The sequence below is a fragment of the Cololabis saira genome, chromosome 2, assembly GCF_033807715.1.
Source record: "Cololabis saira isolate AMF1-May2022 chromosome 2, fColSai1.1, whole genome shotgun sequence".
In the NCBI taxonomy this organism is placed as follows: domain Eukaryota; kingdom Metazoa; phylum Chordata; class Actinopteri; order Beloniformes; family Belonidae; genus Cololabis; species Cololabis saira.
Window position 1 is genome coordinate 4,721,649 of NC_084588.1, and position 24,300 is coordinate 4,745,948.

General features: G+C 46.8%; 1 protein-coding gene across 2 annotated transcripts in view; it reads left to right on the top strand.

Moving 5' to 3' along the window:
- Window positions 1-24,300, top strand: part of LOC133457322 (transient receptor potential cation channel subfamily M member 1-like) — a 69,823-nt gene that overhangs the window by 17,481 nt on the left and 28,042 nt on the right. For both annotated transcript variants that reach the window (XM_061736465.1, XM_061736476.1), the window contains exons 3-16: window positions 70-262; window positions 350-563; window positions 4,099-4,223; window positions 5,815-5,986; window positions 7,860-8,034; window positions 11,881-12,004; window positions 15,873-15,945; window positions 18,918-19,018; window positions 19,197-19,361; window positions 19,441-19,575; window positions 19,791-19,841; window positions 20,797-20,937; window positions 21,051-21,080; window positions 21,175-21,467. In XM_061736465.1, the coding sequence (XP_061592449.1) occupies window positions 70-262; window positions 350-563; window positions 4,099-4,223; window positions 5,815-5,986; window positions 7,860-8,034; window positions 11,881-12,004; window positions 15,873-15,945; window positions 18,918-19,018; window positions 19,197-19,361; window positions 19,441-19,575; window positions 19,791-19,841; window positions 20,797-20,937; window positions 21,051-21,080; window positions 21,175-21,467 (1,992 nt within the window). The remainder of the gene's footprint in view (window positions 1-69; window positions 263-349; window positions 564-4,098; window positions 4,224-5,814; window positions 5,987-7,859; window positions 8,035-11,880; window positions 12,005-15,872; window positions 15,946-18,917; window positions 19,019-19,196; window positions 19,362-19,440; window positions 19,576-19,790; window positions 19,842-20,796; window positions 20,938-21,050; window positions 21,081-21,174; window positions 21,468-24,300) is intronic.

The window sequence follows — 24,300 nt, forward strand, 5'->3', positions numbered from 1 at the left end:
AATAAATAATGACATTACAAAATAACTTGTGTGTGATTGTTGGCCTGACCGTGTGCTGTTGTTGCTCAGGTGCAGCTGTGGTCAGCTTGTGGCCCAGCACACCGCCGTCCCCCCAGGCACCGCAGACCAAGGGCCCCCCCTGGTGCAGCTGGAGGGCCAGCCAACGGAGAGGTGGAGCGCTCTGAAACACAGCCAGACGTTCCCCACCGATGCTTACGGGATCCTGGAGTTCCAGGGAGGGGGACACGTCAACAAGGCCATGGTAGTACACACATTGGTTTGCCTTTGTGGGTTCCTGTAGGACCCCTGACTAAACCACCCCACCCCTTTCTCTCTCACCCTCCTGCAGTACATAAGGATCTCCTTTGACTCCAAGCCTGACTCTCTGCTCCACCTGATGGTGAAGGACTGGCAGCTCGAGCTCCCTACGCTGCTCATCTCCGTCCATGGGGGCCTGCAGAATTTTGACCTGCCACCCAAACTCAAGCAGGTCTTCGGTAAGGGACTGATCAAAGCTGCTGTCACCACCGGAGCCTGGATCTTCACAGGAGGAGTCAGCACAGGTACCACATTCAGCCCCCACTCTCTCCGATACCCCCCTGCACAAACCTTCTGTCAAGTCATTCAAAGGTTTCTTTAGAGAGCTTTTATAGGAACTCACTTATGGCGCTTTTCCACTAGTACCTACTCAGCGTGACTCGACTCGCCTTGCCCTCGTTTCTTTTCAATACCCAGATCAGAAGTAGGAGGTTGGAGTGAAGCTGCTGTGACGTATTTGATTGTGTATCTAAATGAAGAAGACAACAACACTAAAGATGTAGAACCTGGAGATAGATGTGCTGCTGGGTCTGTGACTTGTGTTTGATATCACGTTAAAAAATGAGAGTGAGAGAAACTTCAAGCAGCAACGCTTTTTTTTTTTTTGTTTGTTTGTCTCGGCGCTGCTGAAAAGTCATCTGGAGCCACGAGACTATGAAGAGACAGAGCTCCTGGTAGATCTGGTCGTTCCTTATCGCCCGTCTAGATCCCTTTTTAATTCTCTCCTCAGCACCAGGTTTATGAACATCTGCACCTCAGAGTTGGATCATGAAACAGACATAAAATGAACAAGAATCCGCCATCATCACCGGGGTGGCACCATTCCCAGGTATCTATGTCTTATGTTGTCAGTATGAATGGGAGGATGTTGGACCGTTTCCCCCTCCGTCTGGGGGCTCCGGCGGCGCCGGGGGCGCCCGTGGAGGTACGGTGGGGCCCTGGCCCGGCTCGGAGGGCCGGCCCCCGTCTACTGGATGGCCGGTGGGGGGACGCGGGTGTCTTATCAGGGCCGGCTTTGCTGGTCCTGCCTCCTGGCTTCGGCCTCCGCTCCCCCTCTTGCCCCCCCTACACGATTCATACGCACATAGGCGAAAGGCGGGGGGTCCGGGTCGTGGGGGGCACTGTCCCGCGTGGCCCGGCACTCCCCGCCTCACGGTTTTAACAGCAAAATAGACACTGCACATTCAACACTTTATAAATACACTTGACAAGGACACGTAGTTCGGGAGGGGGGGGGGGTCGGTGTCAATCGATACTTGGCCATCCCTCCTCCCTGTTTTTATGGCATTAATCACATGCACTCAACACAAGGGGCGGGAGGGGGTCCCACATCACCCGCGTTCCCTCACCGGCCTGGGACAGGTGGGTCGGGTTACCCGGGCCTGGCGGGGCCCGCCGTGCAGCCTGGGGTGCCTTCTGGCGGTGCTGGACCCCCCCGGGGAGGGGGAAACGGTGCGTGATTGTATGTCTGTGTCGGTGAGAATGTGGTATGGAAGGGTCCTGCCATGGAGGATTTGAGCCTCCATTGGCAGGACATCAAAAACTTAATAATTTATCAATATTATATTATACAAAGATGGTTATTATTATTATTATTATTAGTATTATTATTAGTATTATTATTAGTATTATGTATAGTATATTATATTATTATTAGTATAGGTATCGGATAGGTGAATGGATGAATGAATGGGATGCCTGGGTCTGGGGCCCTCCGTTGTCGGGCCTGCGCGGGTGTCGCCTTGTTGGGGGGTTCCCTCTCTCCGGGCCCGTCTCCGGTCCCCCCCGCTGCCTCTACGGCGGGGCGCCCCTCTGGTCTTGGAGGGCCACTTTCGTGGGGGACGGGTGCGCCTGCCCGCGTCGGCGGCCGGGGCGGCTCTGTCTCTCCGGGCAGGCTGGCCCCCTGCCGGGTGGGGGTCGTTGGCCTGAAGGGGGGTGGCCTCGCAGGCGGTGGGTTGCCTCCCTCCTACTTCTCCCCTCTGTGGGGTTGCCGGTGGCCTGGGTTCCGGGCTCTTCCTTGTCGGCCTCTGGTCTCGCGGGTGGCGGGGTTGCTCCCCCCCCTCCCCCACTATAGATACACTTCAGGTGGAGCTTTGTTTGGTTTATTACACACACACACACACACACACACACACACACACACACACACACACACACACACACACACACACACACACACACACACACACACACACACACACACACACATACACACATATAGTCATTTAGTCACATGCATACACACACACACACACACACACACACACACACACACACACACACACACACACACACACGCACACGCATGATCATATACATACACACACACACACACATAGACATACACACTGGCTTGTCCACCTGTATGCTGGCTCTCTAGTTTTTGGGTTTAGGTAGCGGTAGCGATAGCTTAGCTCAGACTGCGATAAGATCTCAAGATTTAGGTCGATTGCTGTTCGTGTTTTGGTTGGCTCCGTGCCGGTTTCGTGCTTTGTTTGTGGTTTTTTGTTGCAGATTTCCAGTGCTTGACGTGTGTCTCCGTGTGTTCCTGCTTCCTGGATTGGCAGTGGATGTCGTCACCCCCCCCCCCCACCCGCTCCCCCCCCCCCAAAAAAAAAACAAAAAAAAAAAAACACTGGGTTTGTATGTGTATATTTATGTATGTGTACGCATATGTGTGCGTATATATATGTATATATTAAATATAGTAATAATGCACATATATACACTTTTGGTTTCTACCGTCATGGTATCAATCAATAATATGTGTGCAGACAAGGTAAAAAAAAAAAAAAAAAAAAAAAAAGAATCCGCCATCAGAGTCTCTCTTTCACTGATGTCACCTCCTGACTCAGACGTCTGACTCCAACCCCCCGACCACTCAGTGGCCTGTAGTGTGATGATGTCAGATACAGCCGACTCAGCAGCTTAGAACCTCAACATAGTAGTTACAGAAACTGGAGAGGTACTAGTGGAAAAGCGCCATTAGAAACCATCTTGGTAGGAACCGACCTGGCCAAACCTCAAAGGGTAGCTCTGCTTGAGCTACATGTAGCCAGAAAGGCTGTTGCTAGCTGTGGTCAAGGCCGCTGGAAACACCCAGAGCTTGCACCCTTCTGGGTTGGGGTTGGAAATCTCTGAGGGAGAAGGTGCTACTGGAGCTGGCAGCCAACAAACTAGCGTTGAATGGCTGCAAGTTCTGGTTGTGAGCTAGCTGCTTTTGGCTGGAGCAAAAATGACTGCTGCTGGGTGTTATAGCTGAGCCCCCTTCGATCCTTACAGACCAAGCCAGAACTGGTTCCTGTGGTCTGTTAGTACAGTTAACAGCACAACGTGACTTGGTCGTCTTTGAAATAAAACAAGTGATCGATTAGGTCTTTAATTCAGAGCTAAGATGTCAAGCTCACTGACAGTGCTAAGCAGTTAAAGCCGTTAACGGCACAGACCACACAGTTAATTATCCATAATTCTACTTTGAGGTACAAAATCATTCCCCCAGTACAGTTAGTATAGATGTTATATCTAACTGTGAGATTGACTCGTTTTTGGAGCCAGCCCTTCGCGGTTAGTAGAGGAACTGCACATCTAGAGTGGCTTCAAAAAGTGTGGGGGGTAAGTAACCGGTATTGTCCATTTGTAGAAAAAAATCAGCTATCACTATATCAACTTCTTATTGTAGGTCCCTTTAAAACTCAACCTTCTCCGTAGTGAACGATGTTTGAATTATTTTACCATTGACAGAAATGATCCTAACTGACCTCCTCCTCCATCCTGTTTCAGGAGTGATCCGTCATGTTGGAGATGCCCTGAAAGACCATTCATCCAAGTCCAGAGGGAAGGTCTGTGCCATCGGCATCGCACCGTGGGGCATCGTCGAGAACAAGGAAGACCTGATCGGGAAAGACGTAAGACAAAGCTGACTCACCAGGTCACCAAGAATACGACTGAACCACAACATTGATGACAGAAACTACACCAACTCCGACTGAAGCCGACCAATCCAGACTAAACCACAATAAAGCACAGCATCATTTCCGTCGAGAAAACATCCCTTCATATCGACCTTCATCAGAGTTGTCTCCATCATCTGGTTTCATCATCAGAAGGTGGTGCTGTATTCAACAGAGTTGTGGTCAATAATGGAAACTAAACCCGTAGGAAGAAAATACAAACCAGAAATGTTGAGAAAAGTCCGTAGAAGTTCTGGTCTAAGTCCATATGTAGTAAAACGTCTATGTGATGGGGGGGTTCAAACCCAACTGTAACACATGTTAGGTCCCCTGTCCTCAACCACTTCCTCCAGCTCTTTGAGAGGTAAATCAAGGCGTTCCCAGGCCAGCTGAAAGATACAGTCTCTCCAGTAGAACATGGTTCAGCAGGACACCTCCCCCATGAGCCGTCCTAACCAGATAAAGCCCCTCAACTGGCTCCTCTGGGTGTTGAGGAGCAGCAACTCAGACTGTCTCCTGGATAGCTGAACTTCTATCTCTGAGGAGGAGTCCAGCCACCCTGTGGAGGAAAATCATTTCAGCCTCTTGTAACGATGATGTTTCAGTCACCACCCACAGTTGGTAACCATAAGTGAGGGTAGAAATGTAGATCCACCAGTAAACAGAAGGTGTTTTGAAATGAGACCCTGTTATTTTCTGTGGATTAAGGTGTGTTTAACATGCGCTGGTCAGTGTTAATGTAGGCCGTGTTATTGCCTCCCTGGCGCCTGAAGCCGAGTTGAGGAGAGGGAAGACAACTGTTACTATGTAACATGATGATCAGGTGTTGGTTTGCTTGACCTAGCTGACTTCACCAACATCAGAAGAGCTGGATGATGCAGTAGTTGCAGCGGGTGGAGGATCCATGCTGAATAATTTCATCTAAAATTGCAAAAAACATTGGAATAATTGGTAAAATACAAAAACACAAAAAGTTTCACTCAACCTTTATTACTCTATGATTTATCCCTTTATTAGTTACTGCAACATTGCTTGGGCCTGTACTCACCTAACAAAATTACAACCAATTCTTAGGTTGCAAAAACGATTGGTGAGAATCATTCGCCTCCTCGCCTCTAAGAAGTCACTCGTTACCTTTGTTTCGTAAATTTGGCATCCTTAATATCTATCAGATTAATAACCTCCAAATTGTTCAATTTGTATATGGTTCTCCTTGCATATATGCTGTCTATCGTTTGTTTTTTATTTTAATGGTAATTGTATTACTGACTTTTAATATGTGCTAAATAAATAAACAAAATAAACAAACAAAAATAACAACAGCATTTGTTTAGCAACCAAATCGTGTTGCACAAATATGACCAGCAGTCTCCTCTGCCAGCCCTGCTGTTGTGTTCGTTCAACGCAAATAACTTCTATTGAGATTCCTCAGTTTGTCAATGATCCGAGTTTTGTGTCTTGCAAAGCCGTGGTCTGTCATTTTAGCACCCGGCTTCAGTGAATTGCATCACCACGGTGACTTTCCTGTGGGGCTGTTGTGCTGCAGGTGACTCGGCCATATCAGACCATGTCCAACCCGCTCAGCAAGCTGTCGGTCCTAAACAGCAGCCACTCCCACTTCATCCTGTCCGACAACGGGACTACAGGCAAGTATGGCGCCGAGGTCCGGCTCCGCAGACAGCTGGAGAAGCACATCTCCCTGCAGAAGATCAACACACGTGAGTCATGTGACCCGACAAACAGCCAACTGGCTGCTTTACGCCACGTTTATACATAGGTATTTACAAAAATGGATATTTCCCCCTCTACGTTTTGAAAAATACCATCATTTACACAAACCCGCATAAATAGCTGTTAAGATGCTATGAACAGCCAAACCTACAGGGGGCAGTGTAACGAGAAGATCCTCAGAAGGGCAGCAAAACATGGAAATGGAACTTTACTTGTGTTTTGCTGTTTCACAACAAAGTCATCAAAAAGCCCACAAAGTTGAATAAATGGCAGTTAAACCCATATTATAGTCTAAGTAAGGGATAAAGACTTCGCGGATGCAAACCCGTCCTCCGCTTCGCGTTGGACGGTTCACGCCCCGCGTCGTCCATATATTTATGTTAATGTTCACCTCGAAGGGCATTATCCCGCTTATACCACGGCCACTTACCAAAAAACATAAATATTAAATCAGTTATTCATGCGTTAATGTGTTTTCAGTTTAAATTAGTTTTATAACAAGCCACAGCTGAGCGGCTGAGCGACTATTTAATCTCTCGTCTGCAGCCGTTGTAAGCTGGTAAGTTACGTTTTTTAACAAGCCATAACTCAGTTTCCTTGGTAACAACCTGGAACAATCACTACCGTCCCATAAGCTCCTTAATGGACACAGTGTTGATTTTCCAGTAACTAGGACGGACCTGAGATACGACTTAGCAACGGGAGATATTCTAGTCCGCTCAACTCCGCTCGGCTATGCTACAGTAACAAACAGGAAATAGATAGAAATAGATTTGTTTCAAAGAATCAAAGTCCACAGATAGTTTCCTAAATCGTTTTATTAAGCTACATATATGATCAACCATTCAAAAAAATAATCTCCAGTGTCACCTCCTTGTGCCGTTTCTCCAGTTTCTTTTCATTTTCTTTTCTCTCCTCTTCTGCATCCCAATCATCAATCATTGTTAAATTCACCAAATAAATTAAAAGAAATTACAAAATCACTTGTCGCCGTCCTGCGGTAGCCGGCTCTTCTTCTCTGAATCTCCGTTGCCGTGGTTACCACCTGGCAGTTGATCCAGCGCAATGATATTAAAGATATCAGGCAATTTGACCGAACTTGTTTTCTAGGTGTCCATTAACACTTGGACACCTGCCAGCCAATTAGAACATGTGTACTGCCAATGAATAAAAACAGCTTTGGAACACAGCAGACTTCCTTGAATCTTCACTTCAGTGCCACTTCGGGACGGCAGTATCTCAGGTGGTAGAGCGGGTCGTCCAATGATCGGAAGGTTGGCGGTTCGAATCCCGCTCTGTCCCAGTTTGCTGTCGTAGTGTCCTTGGGCAAGACACCTTACCCACCTTGCCCCGTGTGAATGTGTTTGAATGTTGGTGGTGGTCGGAGGGGCCGTTTGGCGCGATATGGCAGCCACGCTTCCGTCAGTCTCCCCCAGGGCAGCTGTGTCTACAAAACGTAGCTACCACCACCAGTGAGGATGTGTATGAATGAATAATGATCTCTGTAAAGCGGTCTGGGTGCCTTGAAGGGCGCTATATAAATCCAAGTCATTATTATTAGTCATTACTTCAATGAGAAAGCACAAGGTGGAGAAGAAAATCTGTCCAAAGTCCATCTCGCCTGTCAGACCACTGTCTTGGTTTTCCATGTTGTGTTTCTGTAGAAGCACAATCCCTCTCAACAATACCCAGCAGGACTGGAACCAGCAGGACCAGAGAAACCAACAAACATGAGTTTTTCAGGGCATATAAAGCCACATGAAACTGTTAATGAATGATCTGTTGTAGCAGTGTTTATCCTGAGTCATCTGGGATGTCAATCACTATGGTTTTCCTGACTAGACCACCGTCTGTTCTTAGGTCTGGGTCAGGGGGTCCCAGTGGTGTGTCTGATCCTGGAAGGGGGTCCCAACGTCATCTCTATTGTGCTGGAGAGTCTGAAGGAGGACCCTCCGGTGCCGGTCGTGGTCTGTGACGGTAGCGGTCGAGCGTCGGACATCATTTCCTTTGCCCACCGATACTGCGAGGAGGACGGGTGAGGACAGGTGTCAGTGCTGGAACTTTAGCTCTGCAGATGATCAGCAGAGTTGTTTTTCTTCATAAACAGACGGTATAGATGTATAAAAAACTTGCAGCCACTAAGAAACCCAAACCTAGAAGGTCAGTTTCAATGTGAAGCATGTGTGGATTCATTAGATGAGTTGCCTTATAGCCTCCTAAATAAGAACATTTAAGAACTTTTCCATGAAGAAATGAAATTATGACTCACATAAGCATCAGGGATTGTGAGACAAAAGCTTGCCTCTTTAAAGCATAGCTAGTTAGGTTAGTTTAGCAAAAATTACACAAATAGCCCTGACGATCTTAAGTGCCCAAACATGGTCAACATCTGCAGCTTTCTTTAGCACACATGTGGATGCCTGAACTCAGCTGGGTTGTTCCTGGGCCACGTCTGCTACCAGTCCAGAACACATGTGGGCCATAGGAAAATAAAAACACTCTTTTCTATCTGTGAACCACCAAAAGTAACCACGTTTGGCCCAAACGTTCCTGCCGTCTGTGGTTTTAGGCTCTTTCCTGATAGGACCCATCCAGCAGGTCCATGTGGGTTCTCCACATCCATCCATCTATCTATTCATCTTCATCTGCTCATCTGGGGTCCCAGGAGCCCAGGCTTAAGCAAGGACCTTCATCTAGCTCATGTAGAGGTATCCCAAGGCGTTCCTAGGCCAACCGAGATACATAGTATGTCTAGTATGGGACGTGTCAGGAAGACCTCACCAGGGGGAGTCCAGAAAGCATAACCACCCGATACCCGAGACACCTTTTTCCAGCAAAGAACCATGGTCTCAGATTTCCAGGTGCTGATTCTCATCCCAGCTGCTTCACATTCAGCTGCAAACCACTCCAGTGAAAGTTGCAGGTCTTGGCCTGACCGAGAAGAACCACATCATCTGAACAAAGCAGAGACTCAATTCTGAGGTTGCCAAACTGGACCCCCTCCGCTCCTTGATCCAGAGGCTTTCAGTACGTTTACATGCACTAACAGAAAGTTGAATTGTTGCCTTGACCGATATCGAATTTTTAAAAAGCCATGTATACACCTTACTGTGCATTCACACCGAACGCGTCAAAAATTGCCTGTGGTCGGTCAGGACGGCTGCGTTTGCTGATGCTTGCAGAAGTACAATCTACATTGAGGCTTCTTGCTTTGGGAATCCTGGTCTGTGATTGGACGCTGCCTTGACGTCGCCGCTGCTCATTTGCATAAAGTTGTGATTCTCTCCACTTCAAATTGACGCTTTCAAGCTGCGCTGCAGAACTAGAGGGAAAAAGTGTAAATACATATATCTATATAGCATGCACATCTTCTGTTTCCCTTTCACCATGGATCACACTTTGGGAAGCCTTCTTTATATTTTGGCATTATTTTCTGTATGTCTGTCTGCGGTGAATTCCTGATAAAAATAAGTTTGTTAGTGCACAGCTATGCTCATGTGTGCATGCGAATGAGTGTACGTTTGTGTGAACATGAAAGTACAATCTGCATTGAGGCTTCTTGCTTCAGGAATCCCGGTCTGTGATTGGATGCTGCCTTGACGTCGCCGCTGCTCATTTGCATAAAGTTGAGATTCTCTCAACTTCAAATTGACGCTCTGGACGCCTCCAACGCGCCGCTCCCGATGCCTCCGACACATCCGACACCTCTTGCAGCGAGCTTTCATAGAAAATGAATGGCACCCGTGACGCTTTCGGTGTGAATGCACAGTTAGCCGGGCCAAACTGAAGCTCTTTAGGTTGAGCTATTAGTGCCAGATAACGCGTCCTAATCCGAGTTATTATAGCATGTATACCGACCCACGCTTAGCCGAGCCACTGACCGCCCCGGGACTCCCCTTTCCGGAAGTGACGATACCACGAAAACCAGAATACAGTAGGAGAAGAAGAAAACGAACAACAAAGAATCGCCGGAAGAACGCCAACGCAAAAGTGCATATGGCGCCACCTAGCATCGCAGAGACGAACGCACCTCACTCAATAATCAATAATCAATAATAGTCTTCTTGTGCATGTTTACTTGGATTTCTGGGAAACTCCCGTTCATCCCTTTGCTAGATTGTTGCCAATAGCTTGATTTAGATGTGCATGGAACTGCACTGACTGTCTTCAATAACCAAGTCAACTGTACCATCGCCACATTAAATGATTTAAAGGTTAATAATTGTCTCGCACCAACTCCGTTAAGTAATACGGATACTTATTAGTCTATCATCTAAAATTGTAAACTCTCACTAAAGGGATCTTACCATTATGGAAAAAACAAAAAAAAAAACAACTAAGTTGTGAACTTTTATTGACAGCGTGCAATAATAGTGAAATGTACAAGTAAATGTTATTCATTTAATGGTCTACCAACACTTTATTTGTCATCATTTAGCCTAAATGATGACAGCATGGTGATAAACAGAAGTGGAACAACTAGGAGGAAATTGAATAAAGAAAAAAAAACAAACAAACAAAATAAGAAAAGCCCGTTTATGGGCTGAATAACCTCACAAATGAATTCTACAAAGAAGGACAACAAAATACCCAGCAGGAAGTCAGAAGTGAAAGTGTGTGATAAAATTTTGAACATAAATTTGAGAACTGATCAATTGACGAAAAACGGACTGAATTAAACTAACAACTTTCTATCGGCTGATTTGTGACATCAACCCCAAATCCTCCATACATCTCTTTATTACAGCAGGGGCGTGGTCCCGTTGACCAGACGCACTGCTTAGAGTCTGCTGATGGAGATGAAAACCCACGTGTGTCCCCAGGCCTTGGGTTGATCAAGCAGCCGATTAAAAGAACATTAGGTAAAAATGCAAAAAATTAAAATGAGGATAATAATGTTCAAAGGCCCAAAGAAAACCCAAATCTGGTCCATGTCTGTGAGGCTGAAATCAAGCAGCCATAGTCAACTTCAGTCAATGTTTTCAGTCCGAAACATATATGGACCATAGAAAACTGCAAGATGGCCCAAAACAGGCCAGACATTCCTTACTATCTAGGATGTACCAAAAGTTGCCCAACTTGGACCCTTATGTGTCTGCTCTCTGTGGTTCTGGTATTTTCCCAGGTAGCTGATATGGACCAATTCTGGGCTACTTTTGGCACTCCTAGCGTAGCAGCGCCACTGGAAAAAAGATTTATAAGCCAGTTTTAGAGAACGCAACTTGACTTTTTTTGATCAGTTTTGGACGAAATATGAAACTTTTTTTTTTTTTTGAATCAGCAAAAGAAGTCCAGTTGTTGTTGGGGGCTGGTAGTGCAGCCGCCTCACAGCCAGAAGGTCCAGGGTTCGATTCCCGCCGGGGACGCTGTGGGTGCTGAAGTGCGTGTTAGTTCCCCCATGACTTCAGTGCCCACACCCTGGGTGGGGTTGGTGAAAGGACCTTTCTGTGTGGAGTTTGCATGTTCTCCCCGTGTTCCCTTGGGTAGCAATGTGAGCTACCCTCACAAAAACATGCAACAGTCCTGGGCTACACATGCCCCCTCTGGCCAACCGGGGCGCCAGATGGGGTGGGGAGGATCCGGCCGGAATAACGTGATCCTTCCACGCGCTACTTCCGGCCGGAGAAACCCCACCCTGTCTGGTGAAAAGAAGCTGCTCACTCGTCAGGATAGGAAGGAGACCTGGGCTCAGTGCAGGAACTCCCTGGGTTGGTAGAGGATGGCAATGCCCAGGACTGTCACTTAGGTACTGGGGGATAAAAATGGGAAAAAATTGGGGAAAAAAAAAAAAAAAAGTCCAGTTGTCCTCAATTCAAACATTTCGAGCGTTTTGGAATATCTGTGGTGGCTATCCCCTTACTGTATGGTTCCTTTTTCACAGGCTGGTGAGTGAAAGTGTGAAAGACCAGCTGCTGGTCACCATCCAGAAGACTTTCAATTACAGTCGTAGCCAGTCACAGCAGATCTTCCTCATGGTGATGGAGATCATGAAGAAGAAGGCACTGGTAGGTCATTTGGCTGGTGTTTTTTCTTGAATGACTTGCAATTTAGGAAAACATGGGGGTGCTGTGGGGTACATTATCTTGCTCACATGCCAATATGCGACCGGGTAAGTTGGGAATCCACGACAAGAGTGGGAGCCGTTCAGAAACTTTCTAAACCTGTTACAAAGAAACAGATGATGTAATTTTTGGGGACCTGCTCATATTGCAGGATGTTCATACCGTGCTATGTTGCATTAGAGGCTCCACTGAGCTCTCTCATCTGCGGGAAAAACTTACATGCTTGTGATAAGTTGGTGTGGACCCCTAAAGCGGTGGGGGCGTTACAAGAGCTGAAATTAGCTCTCCAAACTGCTCCTGCTTTGGGGATGCCTGACTACTCCCGACCTTTTGTCCAAACAGTTGATGAAAAGAATGGATGTATGAGCTCAGTGCAGGAACATGGTAATGTGTTGAGACCTGTAGCATATTTTTCCAGCAAGCTGGATCCAGTTGCAGCTGGGTTACCTTGATGTCTCACGTGATGTGGTTGGTTATTGGGATTTGACCCTGTTGGTTCCACATGCGGTGTCTATGATCCTTCTGGAGCAGAAAGCTTCCCATTTGTCAGCTGCTATATGGCTTAGATATCATCCTGTGCTTCTGGATATGCTGAAAGTGTCGGTGAAGCGCTGTACAGGCTTGAATCCAGCGACGCTTCTGCCTGGTCCATCTGATGGTAAACCGCATGACCGCCTGGCTGTAATTAATGAGATCCGTTCCCCCTGACCTGATCTTCAGGTCTTACTCTTTATTATAGTCTAATCTATCCTCATCTTTCATATTGTAATATTGTTTGGGGGAGTACATTTACAACTACTCTCCATAAAATCTTAATTCTCCAGAATCATTTTCGACTTGCATCTCGATCTGTCTGGGATGCTACTGCTGCTCCTTTATTTAAAAATCTACAGATCCTTACTATTTATGACATCAACAGTTACCAAATATGCATTTTTCTTTACATGATATTTTCCTCAGAAGGAAATGTTCCTGAGCACTTTAGGACATACTTTGATACAAACTCTCAATTTTATTCCTACTCAACAGGGCAGGCCCTCGCCCTACATCCGCCTAAATATCTGGAATCTAGAAGACCATTTTGGTTAGGTATAGAGGTGTCAAAGTCTGGAATAGTTGGTACCAGATTGCAAACAATTGTAGGTCCCTATCTGTCTTCAAAAGTCGCTCAAGAGACTTAAAACAAGAGTCATCACCAGATAAATAACTTATTTGACAATTTTCACCTGTTTCAAATAAATTTTCACTTTTTTCCAGTGACGAGTCTTGTTTTAAGTGAAATGAGATTTTTTTGTACTAAAAATGAAACATTTTAACCAGAAATAAGACAAATATTCTTGTTAAGATTTTGAGTTTTTGCAGTGTGGTGACGTTTCTGTGGCATAATGTGACGTTCTGAAGCCTCAATGTGCGTTTCCCTCCTTTTACAAGCAAACGTGAAGACGGAGTTTTTGAAAATCTCCACTTTGGCCGGAGATTTCAGAAATGATCGTTTTTGGTGACTTTGAGCTTCGTTTTCGTGTAAACGAACGGCCAAAACGCATGAAAACGCCACCGTTTTTGCTACGTGTAAACGGGGCCTGAGGTGTTGGGTCAGTCCAGGGGGGAGTAAGGTAGATGATTGCATCATCAACGCCGACATGGGGCTGATATGCAAACTGCAGCTGTCTTGCGATGGGTGCACCAGATGAGGAACAGATGAGGAAGTGCAACCCATTGGCTGAGCCAACTGTCAATCAATCATATTAGTATTCCAGGACTAAAGTGCCATATCTTTGCTCTTGTTTGTGAGCATCTGTAGTCTGACTACATCATCATCATCATCATCATGAAAGGTTCAGGTTTGGTGCAGCTTTGCAGCACTTAACACAGATTGTTCTGTGTCCATTTATTTAATCCCACAATCCTCGGCTCCTCCTGGACAGAACAATCCCACAATCCTCGGCTCCTCCTGGACAGCTGCAGGGAGTCAGAGAGTCAGAGCACCAGTTCCTACTGGTCTGCTGGCAGATTAATGTGTCATGTGTTCCTGCAGAGATGAAGCTCCTGAATGCAACTCAGAAATGAAACATCTATGTTTCTTTTCCATAGATAGATAGATAGATAGATAGATAGATAGATAGATAGATAGATAGATAGATAGATAGATAGATAGATAGATAGATAGATAGATAGATAGATAGATAGATAGATAGATAGATAGATAGATAGATAGATAGATAGATAGATAGATAGATAGATAGAGACTCAGTCTAACTTCCCGTCATTGTGTTCCTGTTGAATTCAGGATGGAAAACATAGTCATTCTTACGTGTAAAAGACTACCTAGTTCCAGATAATCCCAGGTCGGTTTTGTCTCTCAGACTGCAGGTTTACTGGTGGTTCAATAGTGTCCTTCAGTTATGTTCTTGTTTGTCCGTCATTGTTTTGTTTTGTTTAGTTATTCTCCTGTTTGTCTTGTGTCACTGTCACTGTACTGTATGGTGTTGTAAGTTTCTACTTTTTACCTGCAAACAAATCTACTGTACCTTTGGGTATCAATAAAGTAGCCTTACCTTACCTTATTGTTTGGCTTGCAGACATCCTCTCTCCCTTTCAAGTGAGGCTTCAAACTAACCCTTTTGAAAGATGCCATTGTTAGACCTGACTCCGGTGGCCTGAACAGTCACCCTAGTTATGGTGCTACAGGTCTACACCTTTGGGGGACCTCCCATGATGCACTGGGCTCTATCAGATCAGGTTTAGAGTTGGTTCAGTATGGTTCAGATCAGGCTTAGACTGCTTTTATTGTCTGAACAGGTTTCAGTAAAAATCATGAAATCGAGAGGAAACATGGAGAGGTGGAGGGCTGTAGCAGGAAGTGTGTGTGTGTTGGGGGGGGGGGGGGTATAGGTCCACTTTGCTGCTGATAATCCACATCCGTAAAGTAAAAACGGACAAAAAAGGAAATGTTGCCGTCAAATCCTTTCTTAAGTCAGACTGTTCTGATATCCAGTATCCAAGACCCCGTTTCTATAGGTCTTCTGTAAGTTTAGTTGAGGAAAAAAAGCACCTGCACCTGTGACACCTGCTTCATCTAATCAACACCAGGGTTAAAAGCCCTGGTTTCCGCTCCACCCATCGGCAGATTGCTCAGTGCTTTGGTCGGGTACAGGAGTTCTGGCCATCTTTCTGATGTTTTGTGGAAATGCTCAAACACTTGCCGCACCCCATCTTTGTGTTCTCAGAGTTCCAGTTCAACCAGCACCACCATGTTCAATATCCACACCACTCAGATCTCCACAAGCTACTCAACTATCAATAAACTCATTCACTATATTGGTCTGAGTTCCGCTCTTGAGTCCAATATTCCAAAATTGAAACTATTGAAAGAGCAGAGCAGCGAACAAGGCAACAAGGCCTCTGCAGGAAAGCAGGAAGTCCTGTGATTTTTGTGAATGCAGAAACTTTTTCTTTGTGAACAGTTTACGCGAGCAAAACAACTTCATGGTGCCCATGTTTCCCGAATGAGGTTGGTGTGTTGTCAGTGCTTCTGGACATGTGAGGGTTGCCCTCATCTCAGAACTTCCATCAGAGTTGCTCATTTAACCTGAATTTCTGGTCCGAAAGGGTTGATTTTTGACCAAGGTTCAAATCCCTGATTCAGAGTTGAAAAAGATGAGTCAACGTTGTAATCTAATTACATTTGCTAAATGTATTCTGCATGTATTCTTTGTATTCAGTTCTTTAATTTCGCTGTACAAGCCAACATTTCCACAACAGAACTTCCAGTGTGAGACGTCCGTACCCTTTCTTTTGTTTGTTTGTGCAGATCACAGTGTTCAGGATGGGATCAGAGGGACAGCAGGACATTGAGATGTCCATCCTCACAGCTCTACTCAAAGGTAACACTCCAGTTTTGTTTTTCAGAGGTACCAATGCAGAGCCATGAACACACTTTAATGGTACTTCTCTCTATTTTGTTTGGCTTTTGTTTCACACCAAATTTCAGCATTTTTTACAGCCCACATTTGAAGAAAAACCCAACCACCACTCTTCAACAGCTGTTCAGTCTCTGTATGATCGGAGCAGGAGTTTGGTTCTCTTTGCCGGCAGTAAGTCAGACTTGTTCCCGGTGCATGTTGGACTCCGGCAGGGCTGCCCTTTGTCACTGGTCCAGTTCATATTTTTTATTGACAGGATTTCTAGGTGTAGCCAGGGGCAGGAGGGGATCCGGTTTGGGAACCACAGGATTTCATCTCTGCTTTTTGAGGATGATGTTGTCCTGTTGGCTTCATCGGACCGGGACCTTCAGAATGTGCTGGGGCGGTTTGAGGATGAGTGCGACGCGGCAGGGATGAGAATCAGCACATCCAAGACCGAGGCCATGGTTCTCCACCGGGAAAGGGTGGCGTGCCTTCTCCGGGTGGGTGGAGAAGTCCTGCCTCAGGTGGAGGAGTTCAAGTATCTCGGGATCTTGTTCACGAGTGAGGGAACGATGGAGCGTGAGATTGACAGACGGATCGGTGCAGCGTCCGCGGTTATGCGGTCGATGTACTGGACTGTCGTGGTGAAGAAGGAGCTGAGTCGAAAGGCGAAGCTCTCGATTTATCGGTCAATCTACGCCCCTACCCTCACCTATGGTCATGAACTTTGGGTAATGACTGAAAGGATAAGATCACGGATACAAGCGGCCGAGATGAGTTTCCTCCGCAGGGTGGGTGGACGCTCCCTTAGAGATAGGGTGAGGAGTTCGGTCACCCGGGAGGAACTCGGAGTCGAGCCGCTGCTCCTGCACATTGAGAGGAGTCAGCTGAGGTGGCTTGGACATCTGTATCGGATCCTCCCGGACGCCTCCCTAGGGAGGTGTTCCAGGCATGTCCCTCCTCCCTAGGGAGGAGTTCCAGGCATGTCCCTCCTCCCTAGGGAGGTGTTCCAGGCATGTCCCTCCTCCCTAGGGAGGTGTTCCAGGCATGTCCCTCCTCCCTAGGGAGGTGTTCCAGGCATGTCCCTCCTCCCTAGGGAGGTGTTCCAGGCATGTCCCTCCTCCCTAGGGAGGTGTTCCAGGCATGTCCCACCGGGAGGAGACCCCGGGGAAGACCCAGAACACGCTAGAGAGACTATGTCTCTCGGCTGGCCTGGGAACGTCTCAGACTCCCCTCGGAAGAGCTGGAGGAAGAGCTGGAGGAAGTGTCTGGGGTGAAGGAAGTCTGGGCATCTCTGTTAGGACCTGGTAACGGATGAGCGGACGAAGATGGATGGATGGATGGATGGATGACTTCACATGCTATTTATGAAAACGGAAAATAAATAGATGAATAAATAAACTGATTATTTGTAAGTAATGAAAACCCCGTAGTTCAGGAAAGATTTACCACAAAAACTTGACTCAAACCTTAAAGGAGCATGAGGCAGGATTGAGGAAGGATTTATGAAAAAAATGTCAGATGAAGCGTTCCAAACCAAAAACAATGAGCCCTCTAGTGTATCTGTCATTGCCTTGAACAGGCTGTGTGCTGCAATTCTGGGCCCGAATTTCCCGCGCTGTCCTGTGGATGTGACGTCACGGTCTCCCCGTTCTCCCGTGCCGGCTTCGCTGTTGGCTGCAGTACCCCCGACGGCCGTCGTGGCGAAGGGTGGCGCTATTGAGTCTCATTTCTTAAAAGGGGGTCATAAGACTTTGGACTACAGCGTAGTGAATCCATGTGTTGATCAGCTTAACGGACCGCAAGAACATTTCAGTCGAGGTTTTATTACTTTTTGTTGGCTTTTTCACCTCAGACACTTCAGTGGCGATGTCTCCCACATGTCATTTCTGCCCATGCCTTGTCCAGAGTTGTGAAAACAAATATTCTTGTCTAATTTTACCCCATGTGATTTGTGATCGGCCTTATAGCTCTCAATTGAACTCCAGTGCTGAAAGGTTTCTCAGAACTACGAGACCAGCCTGCATCTAGCTGGCCGAAAAAGACAGTAGCCTATAGTTCACAGTGCCATTTTAGAATCAACCCCAGTGTGGTCAGGAAGGGCGTCTCCTTCTCATGGTTCAAGGATTGTCAATAACGAACATATAGTTGGCTTTGGGACCTGCTGAGTCATCCTGGTTAAGAGTCCAAGAGACAGACCCCTTCCCTCCTGATAAGGGAGCTGGTGTCAGTCACCATGGCAATGAGTGAATGAGCAACCCTTCTTTTCTGGTTGACCTTCTGCACTTTATCTTTAATAGTAAAACTTTTACATTTTTTCAAGGAGCTGCTGAGGGAATCAGAGTGGGCTGGTTTTTTCTTGACAGAGACATGTTAGGCTCGAGGGAAGGAGGGCGGACCCAAATGCAGGACAACACGAGCAAGGTTCAGGTGTAATAAAGTTTATTTAACAAAAGGCGCTCCACAGGAGGGAAGGAATGCAAACACAAAATCACAGACCGAAAAAACGCGGCTGGAAAGTCCAACTAAAAGCGCAGACCGGAGGGATGCTCACGGCTGGAAGATCCAAACAAAAGGCGAAGACCGGAGAGAAACTCACGGCTGGAGGATCCAAACAAAAGGCGCAGACCGGAGGGAAACTCACGGCTGGAAAAAGTAATCCCAAGGACCCAGGAAGGGAAGGCCCACGAACAGGAGACCATGGAAGACCAGGAAAACAGGCAGCATACAGGGCTCTGAGCTGGATATAATCCAACACCACAGCTTGTGGGAGGCAAGCTTAAGAGCAGACTGGGTGACGAGGCTGAGTGGTGTCAGGTGTGGGGACGAAGATAGGGATCAGCTGTGGTGCTCTGGCCAAGCCTGACCAGACTTTGGCGCCATCTGGTGGAGGAAGGGTGTGCCAAACCCTAACACATGTGGCGTGACGTGACCTTGTTTGATGCTTTCAGGTACAAATGCGTCTGCGTCTGATCAGCTGAGTCTGGCTCTGGCCTGGAACCGAGTGGACATCGCTCGCAGCCAGATCTTCGTGTATGGAATCCGCTGGCCTGTGAGTCTTCAGATTAATCCTTGAATCATTCAGAGCGAATGGAGAGAACCCCGCTGATCTGGAAGGAGCCTTTGATGGACCTGGTGGTTCCCGCATCGCTCTGACACATAACGGCTTCAGTTTATGGCAATCATCTGATCGCTACACATCCCTTATCCCATTGTGTGCCTTTGTTCAGGTTGTTAGCACCCTGGTTTCTGATCGGCCCCGAAGCCCAGTGGCCCGGAAACAGTCAGGAGCAGCAGGTAAAGGGAAGGCCCGAGGGAAGAAGGGGAAAGGAGGCAAAGCCAAACCTGAGCCACCTGAAGAAACAGATCCCCGAAAACTGGAACTACTGAGTTGGGTGAGGGCCCTAAGGGGGCAGAGCATCATTACCTTTAATATGATGGAATAGCAATGATGGAGGTCTCTGTGTCGGACAGGTAAACTCCCTGGAGCAGGCCATGATGGATGCTCTGGTGTTGGACAGGGTAGACTTTGTGAAGCTGCTGATCGAGAATGGCGTCAACATCCACCACTTCCTGACCATCCCCCGCCTGGAGGAGCTGTACAACACGGTGAGACGCAAACTCAAAGTGAAGGCTGTGTCCCCCAATATGTGTGTCAGGGTTCAGAATTAGACCACGGTGCGGCAGCTCCAGAGCAGCAGTGTTGCAGTCTGATACCTGCTGTTCATCAGCAGCAACGGGTTAAGCCTATGGGCATTCAAGGTTATCTGTAGTTCTAGCAGTTAAACGTTAAACTTCGCTGTATCTCCTGTTTGTTTCTGTAGAAGCTTGGACCAGCCAACACACTGCACTTCTTGGTCCGAGACGTCAAGAAGGTGAGTGGAGAGTTGAGACCAAGCTGAAATCCAGTTTACTTAAGTCTGGTTTTTGTTAGTCCAGTAAACCACTCAGTATGATGCTCCTCACTACTTGAGGAGACACAGATAGTTTAATTCTGATTATATATATAATATTTTTATCCCGGTTTTTTCCCCATTTTATCACCCAGTGCTCCTAACTAACAGTCCTGGGCATTGCCATCCTCTACCAACCCCGGGAGGGCCCCACACTGAGCTCAGGTCTCCTCCTTAACCTGAGGAGTGAGCAGGCCGCATCTTTTCACCAGACAGGGTGGGGTTTCTCCGGCCGGACGTAGCGCGTGGAAGGATCACGTTATTCCGGCCAGATCCTCCCCACCCCATCTGTTCCCCGGTTGGCCAGAGGGGGCAGTAGAGCCCAGGACTGTTGCATGTTTTTGTGAGGGTAGCTCACATTAGCTACCCAGGGGAACACGGGGAGAACATGCAAACTCCACACAGAAAGATCCTTTCGCCAACCCCACCCAGGGTGCGGGCGCTGATTGTTTAATTCTGCTTTTACACTTTTTTTAAATACCTTTTTACATGACATGTGCAACACAAATAAACTTGCCTTGCCTGAGCTGCCTATGAGTGCTTATGTACAGGAGAGCCCCCTCCAGCCACCCACTGCTCCCTGAGAAAAATGAGAACAATACAAGCTTTAGTCTCCAAAAGTCTTCAATATCACCTAAATAAAGTCCCTAGATGTGCTGCTTTTCTGAGAAAAAAAAGAAAATCTCTAGAGGGGTGTGAAAACTCGCTAAATATAGCAAGAATGTCGCTTTATTGTATTTCTCCTCCTACAGACAGCTTTTTATGCAACACAAAATTGTTTCTTCTTCTTGATTTTGCATTACAAGGTCTCATCACACTCCTAATGTTCACAGAAACTAAAGCTAGAACTGTCATCTCTAACTGGTGTGTGCTACAGGGGAATCTTCCCCCAGATTACCAGATCACTATGATTGATATCGGCCTGGTTCTGGAGTTCCTGATGGGGGGAGCGTACCGCTGCCACTACACCAGGAAGACCTTCAGGGCGCTCTACAACAACCTGTACGGACTCAAAAGAGTAAGTAAGACTGAATGCAGCGGTCTGCAGGATCCACCAGGTCAACACAGTCAACTTCCTGCATCGGTTCACTTTCTAATCAGCTTTTTGATATTTTGTGTTGTGTCTTACAGCCCAAAGCTCTGAAGCTCCTTGGCATGGAGGTACAGTACGTTTAATATGTTCCGGGTCTAAAGCTGCACGGGATCTCCTGAAGAAGGAAAAGTTCCTCACCTGTTCTGGGTTCCATCCCTGTAGGACGATGAGCCCCGACCAAAGGGAAAGGGGAAGAAGAACAAAAAAAAGGAGGAGGAGGTTGACATTGATGTGGACGACCCGGAGGTCTGCAGGTTCCAGTACCCTTTTCATGAGCTGATGTTGTGGGCGGTGCTCATGAAGCGCCAGAAGATGTCTCTGTTTCTGTGGCAGCGGGGGGAAGAGGCCATGGCCAAGGCTCTGGTGGCCTGTAAACTTTTGAAGGCCATGGCCCACGAGTCGTCCCAGAGCGAGCTGGTGGATGAAATCTTCCAGGACCTGGAGAACAACTCAAAGTGAGTTCCCACAACTCTTAACCTGTCTCTAAACTGGTCCTGGACAGGACAGAGGTCTAGATGGGACCCAGTTGTGACAAGAACCGACCTGGACAGCACCAAGGCCTGAAGAAAAACCTGATTTAGCTAGCATTTTGGTTCTGCTAGTCCTGTCCAGGCTTGGGTTCTGTTGTGGTTATGTATTTGAATGGATCATATATGAGCAGGGGGTTCCATAGTACAGCCTTCTGTAGTATAGTCTAGTACAGTAGTAGTATACTAGTATACTAGTAGTATACTAGTGTAGTAGTATAGTATAGTATTTGTAAAAATGGTAAATGAAAAAAACAACTTTATACACAGTTCTCTGAAGGTCCCCCCACAGCACTTCAGTCAGGTTCAGGTCTGGAATTTGACCAAGTCATCCCAAACTCTGGATCATTTTCTTTTTCATCCATTCTGAAGTAAATGTATTTGTGTTTGGGATTGTTTCCTGTCATGTGACCCAGCTTCAGCCAAGCTTTAGCTGTCAGATGATGGCCTCATATTTGACTCTAGATTCAATTTAATTCAATACGGTTTTATTTATATAGCGTCTATTACAACAGATGTTGTCTCTAAGATCTTTCCAGAGACCAAAACATGATCCCTGAGCATTTATTACATAAACATAACATAAAGAATTGCAGGTAAAAACTCCCCTAGTGGGAGAAAAACCTTAAGCCAAACAGTGGCAAGAAAAACTCCCCTTTAGGAGGGAAGAATCCTGGACCTGGACCTGGATCATAAGGGGGGGCCCCCTGAAGGCCAACTGGGCAGAGCAGGAAATTAGAAAAAAACAGACAGATCAACTCTAAATCATCATCCCTCCGCCAATATGCTTGACAGGGGCTATGAAGTGTTTCTGCTGAAATTCTACATCTGGCTCTGGACATTATAACTAAACATTTTTTCACTTTGGTCTCATTTGTCCACAGCTGTTTGGTAACTTTTTGACAACCTTTCCAGATTGAGATGCAGCATCAGTTGCCATTGCTGATGGTTATCCCTCCGCAGCAGAGTTCTCCAGCCCTGGTCCTCCAGAGCTACTGCCCTGCATGTTTTAGATGTTTCCCTGCTTCAACACAACCCTGATAAATCAGAATCAGAATCAGAATCAGCTTTATTGGCAGTTTAGAAAAACAATGTATTTGACTTCGGATACACCGGCGGCGACACAATGGTATTATGCGCCTGTTTTCCAAGGGTAACTTTGGGATGGGGGGGGGGGGGGGGGACACATCTTCACACTGTGTAGACTTGTATGGGGGAGGGCTGCTAGGGGGAGGGGTCTCGGCACGGTGCATCCAAGTGATCGCCGCGGCTTCGTGGCGCTCGAACCCGGAGACTGTGTTGGGGGGGCTGATAAGAGGGAGGGCCGGGAAGGCGTTGAGAATGAGGGAGGTGTGGTTATCAGCAAATGTGTGTGTGAGCGGTAAGTCCGTGAACTTCGCCTCAGAGCTGCTCCTCAGCCATTGTCCTTGATGTTATCAGACGGCTCGGTACAGTTCTGATCCAGGTCCACAGATGTCCTGGGAAGGGGGAGGGCTAGTGCGGGCAGAGCACCTTGTTTTCATTCCTCCAGGGAGATTGTGACTGGAGCGGCCTGCCAAACCACTCTGTCAAGGTCAGATTATAGAATCAACAATTGTATTGAAAAAAACAGGCAGATCCCAGTCTTTTTCCATCTGCCTTAAGTCTCTGGTTCATCAATGGCGACTCCAAACAGACGAATTTGTGATCAATTGCTGCCAAGCCGAGCTTCCAACTTCTCCAAGGTCTTTTCCATCTTGCCAATGAGCTCAAAAACCGCCACTAGCCTGCGATTCTGTTCAAGAATCGCATCCAGCTTGAGTGTTGGTCGCAGAGTTTATCCCTTCAGCCACGTCAGGCAGCTCAGAAAGGGCCAGAACAGCTGTCGACGACTTACGCATTTGTCGATATACCAGGAATCCACCAACTCCAAACAGCAGAAATCCTGTTATCATTAATCCAATTATGAAGGCATCTTCAATGTCCTCGACGGACAGGATTGCCAGGCACAGGAACCTCCAATGCTTCCATGAGTCCATCATGTATCTGGCAAAAAATGTCCCGTCGGGGCAGGAGGGCTCCCTTGTCCCCTGACTTCTCGTCGCAACAATTTGGTCAATTGTGCTGAGAGACCAGTTAACCAATTCCATGATTGTAGAGTTTCGGAGGATGTGAAAAGGAGAGGCTCTAAAAAGACAAGACAGGACAAAAAGCAGTAGCAGGGCAGATAGGGAGGGAGAGGAGCAGAAAAGCGTCCGCCTTCAACGAGAGCCGGAAGAAGAAGACATGGCTGTGTCACCAACAGAGTTGTGTAGACCTTCATGACATGCTGATAATTAATCAGAATCAGGAGTGCTGATGCAGGGAAACATCAAAAACTATTATTTTAGGACATTGACATTTTAGGACATTTAGATATTGTTTTAGGACACGCTTGAACGCTCAGAGCGCGGATAGCGATGGCTGACTAACTTTATTTTCTAGTTCAGGAGTCGGCAACCCGTGGCTCTGGAGCCGCATGCGGCTCTTTAGCGCTGCCCTAGTGGCTCCTGGAGCTTTTTCACAAATGTTTGACCTTTTTTTCCTTTTTTTCTTCTTTTTTTCCTAATTTTTTCTTCTTTTTTCTTTTTTTTTCTTCTTTTTTTCATTTTTTTCTCCCTTTTGCCTTTCCTTTTTAATCTCGACATTTTGAATTTTTTCTCGACATTTCAACATTAATCTCGACATTTCGACTTTCTTCTCGACATTTCGACTTTTTTCTCGACATCTTGACTTTTTTCTC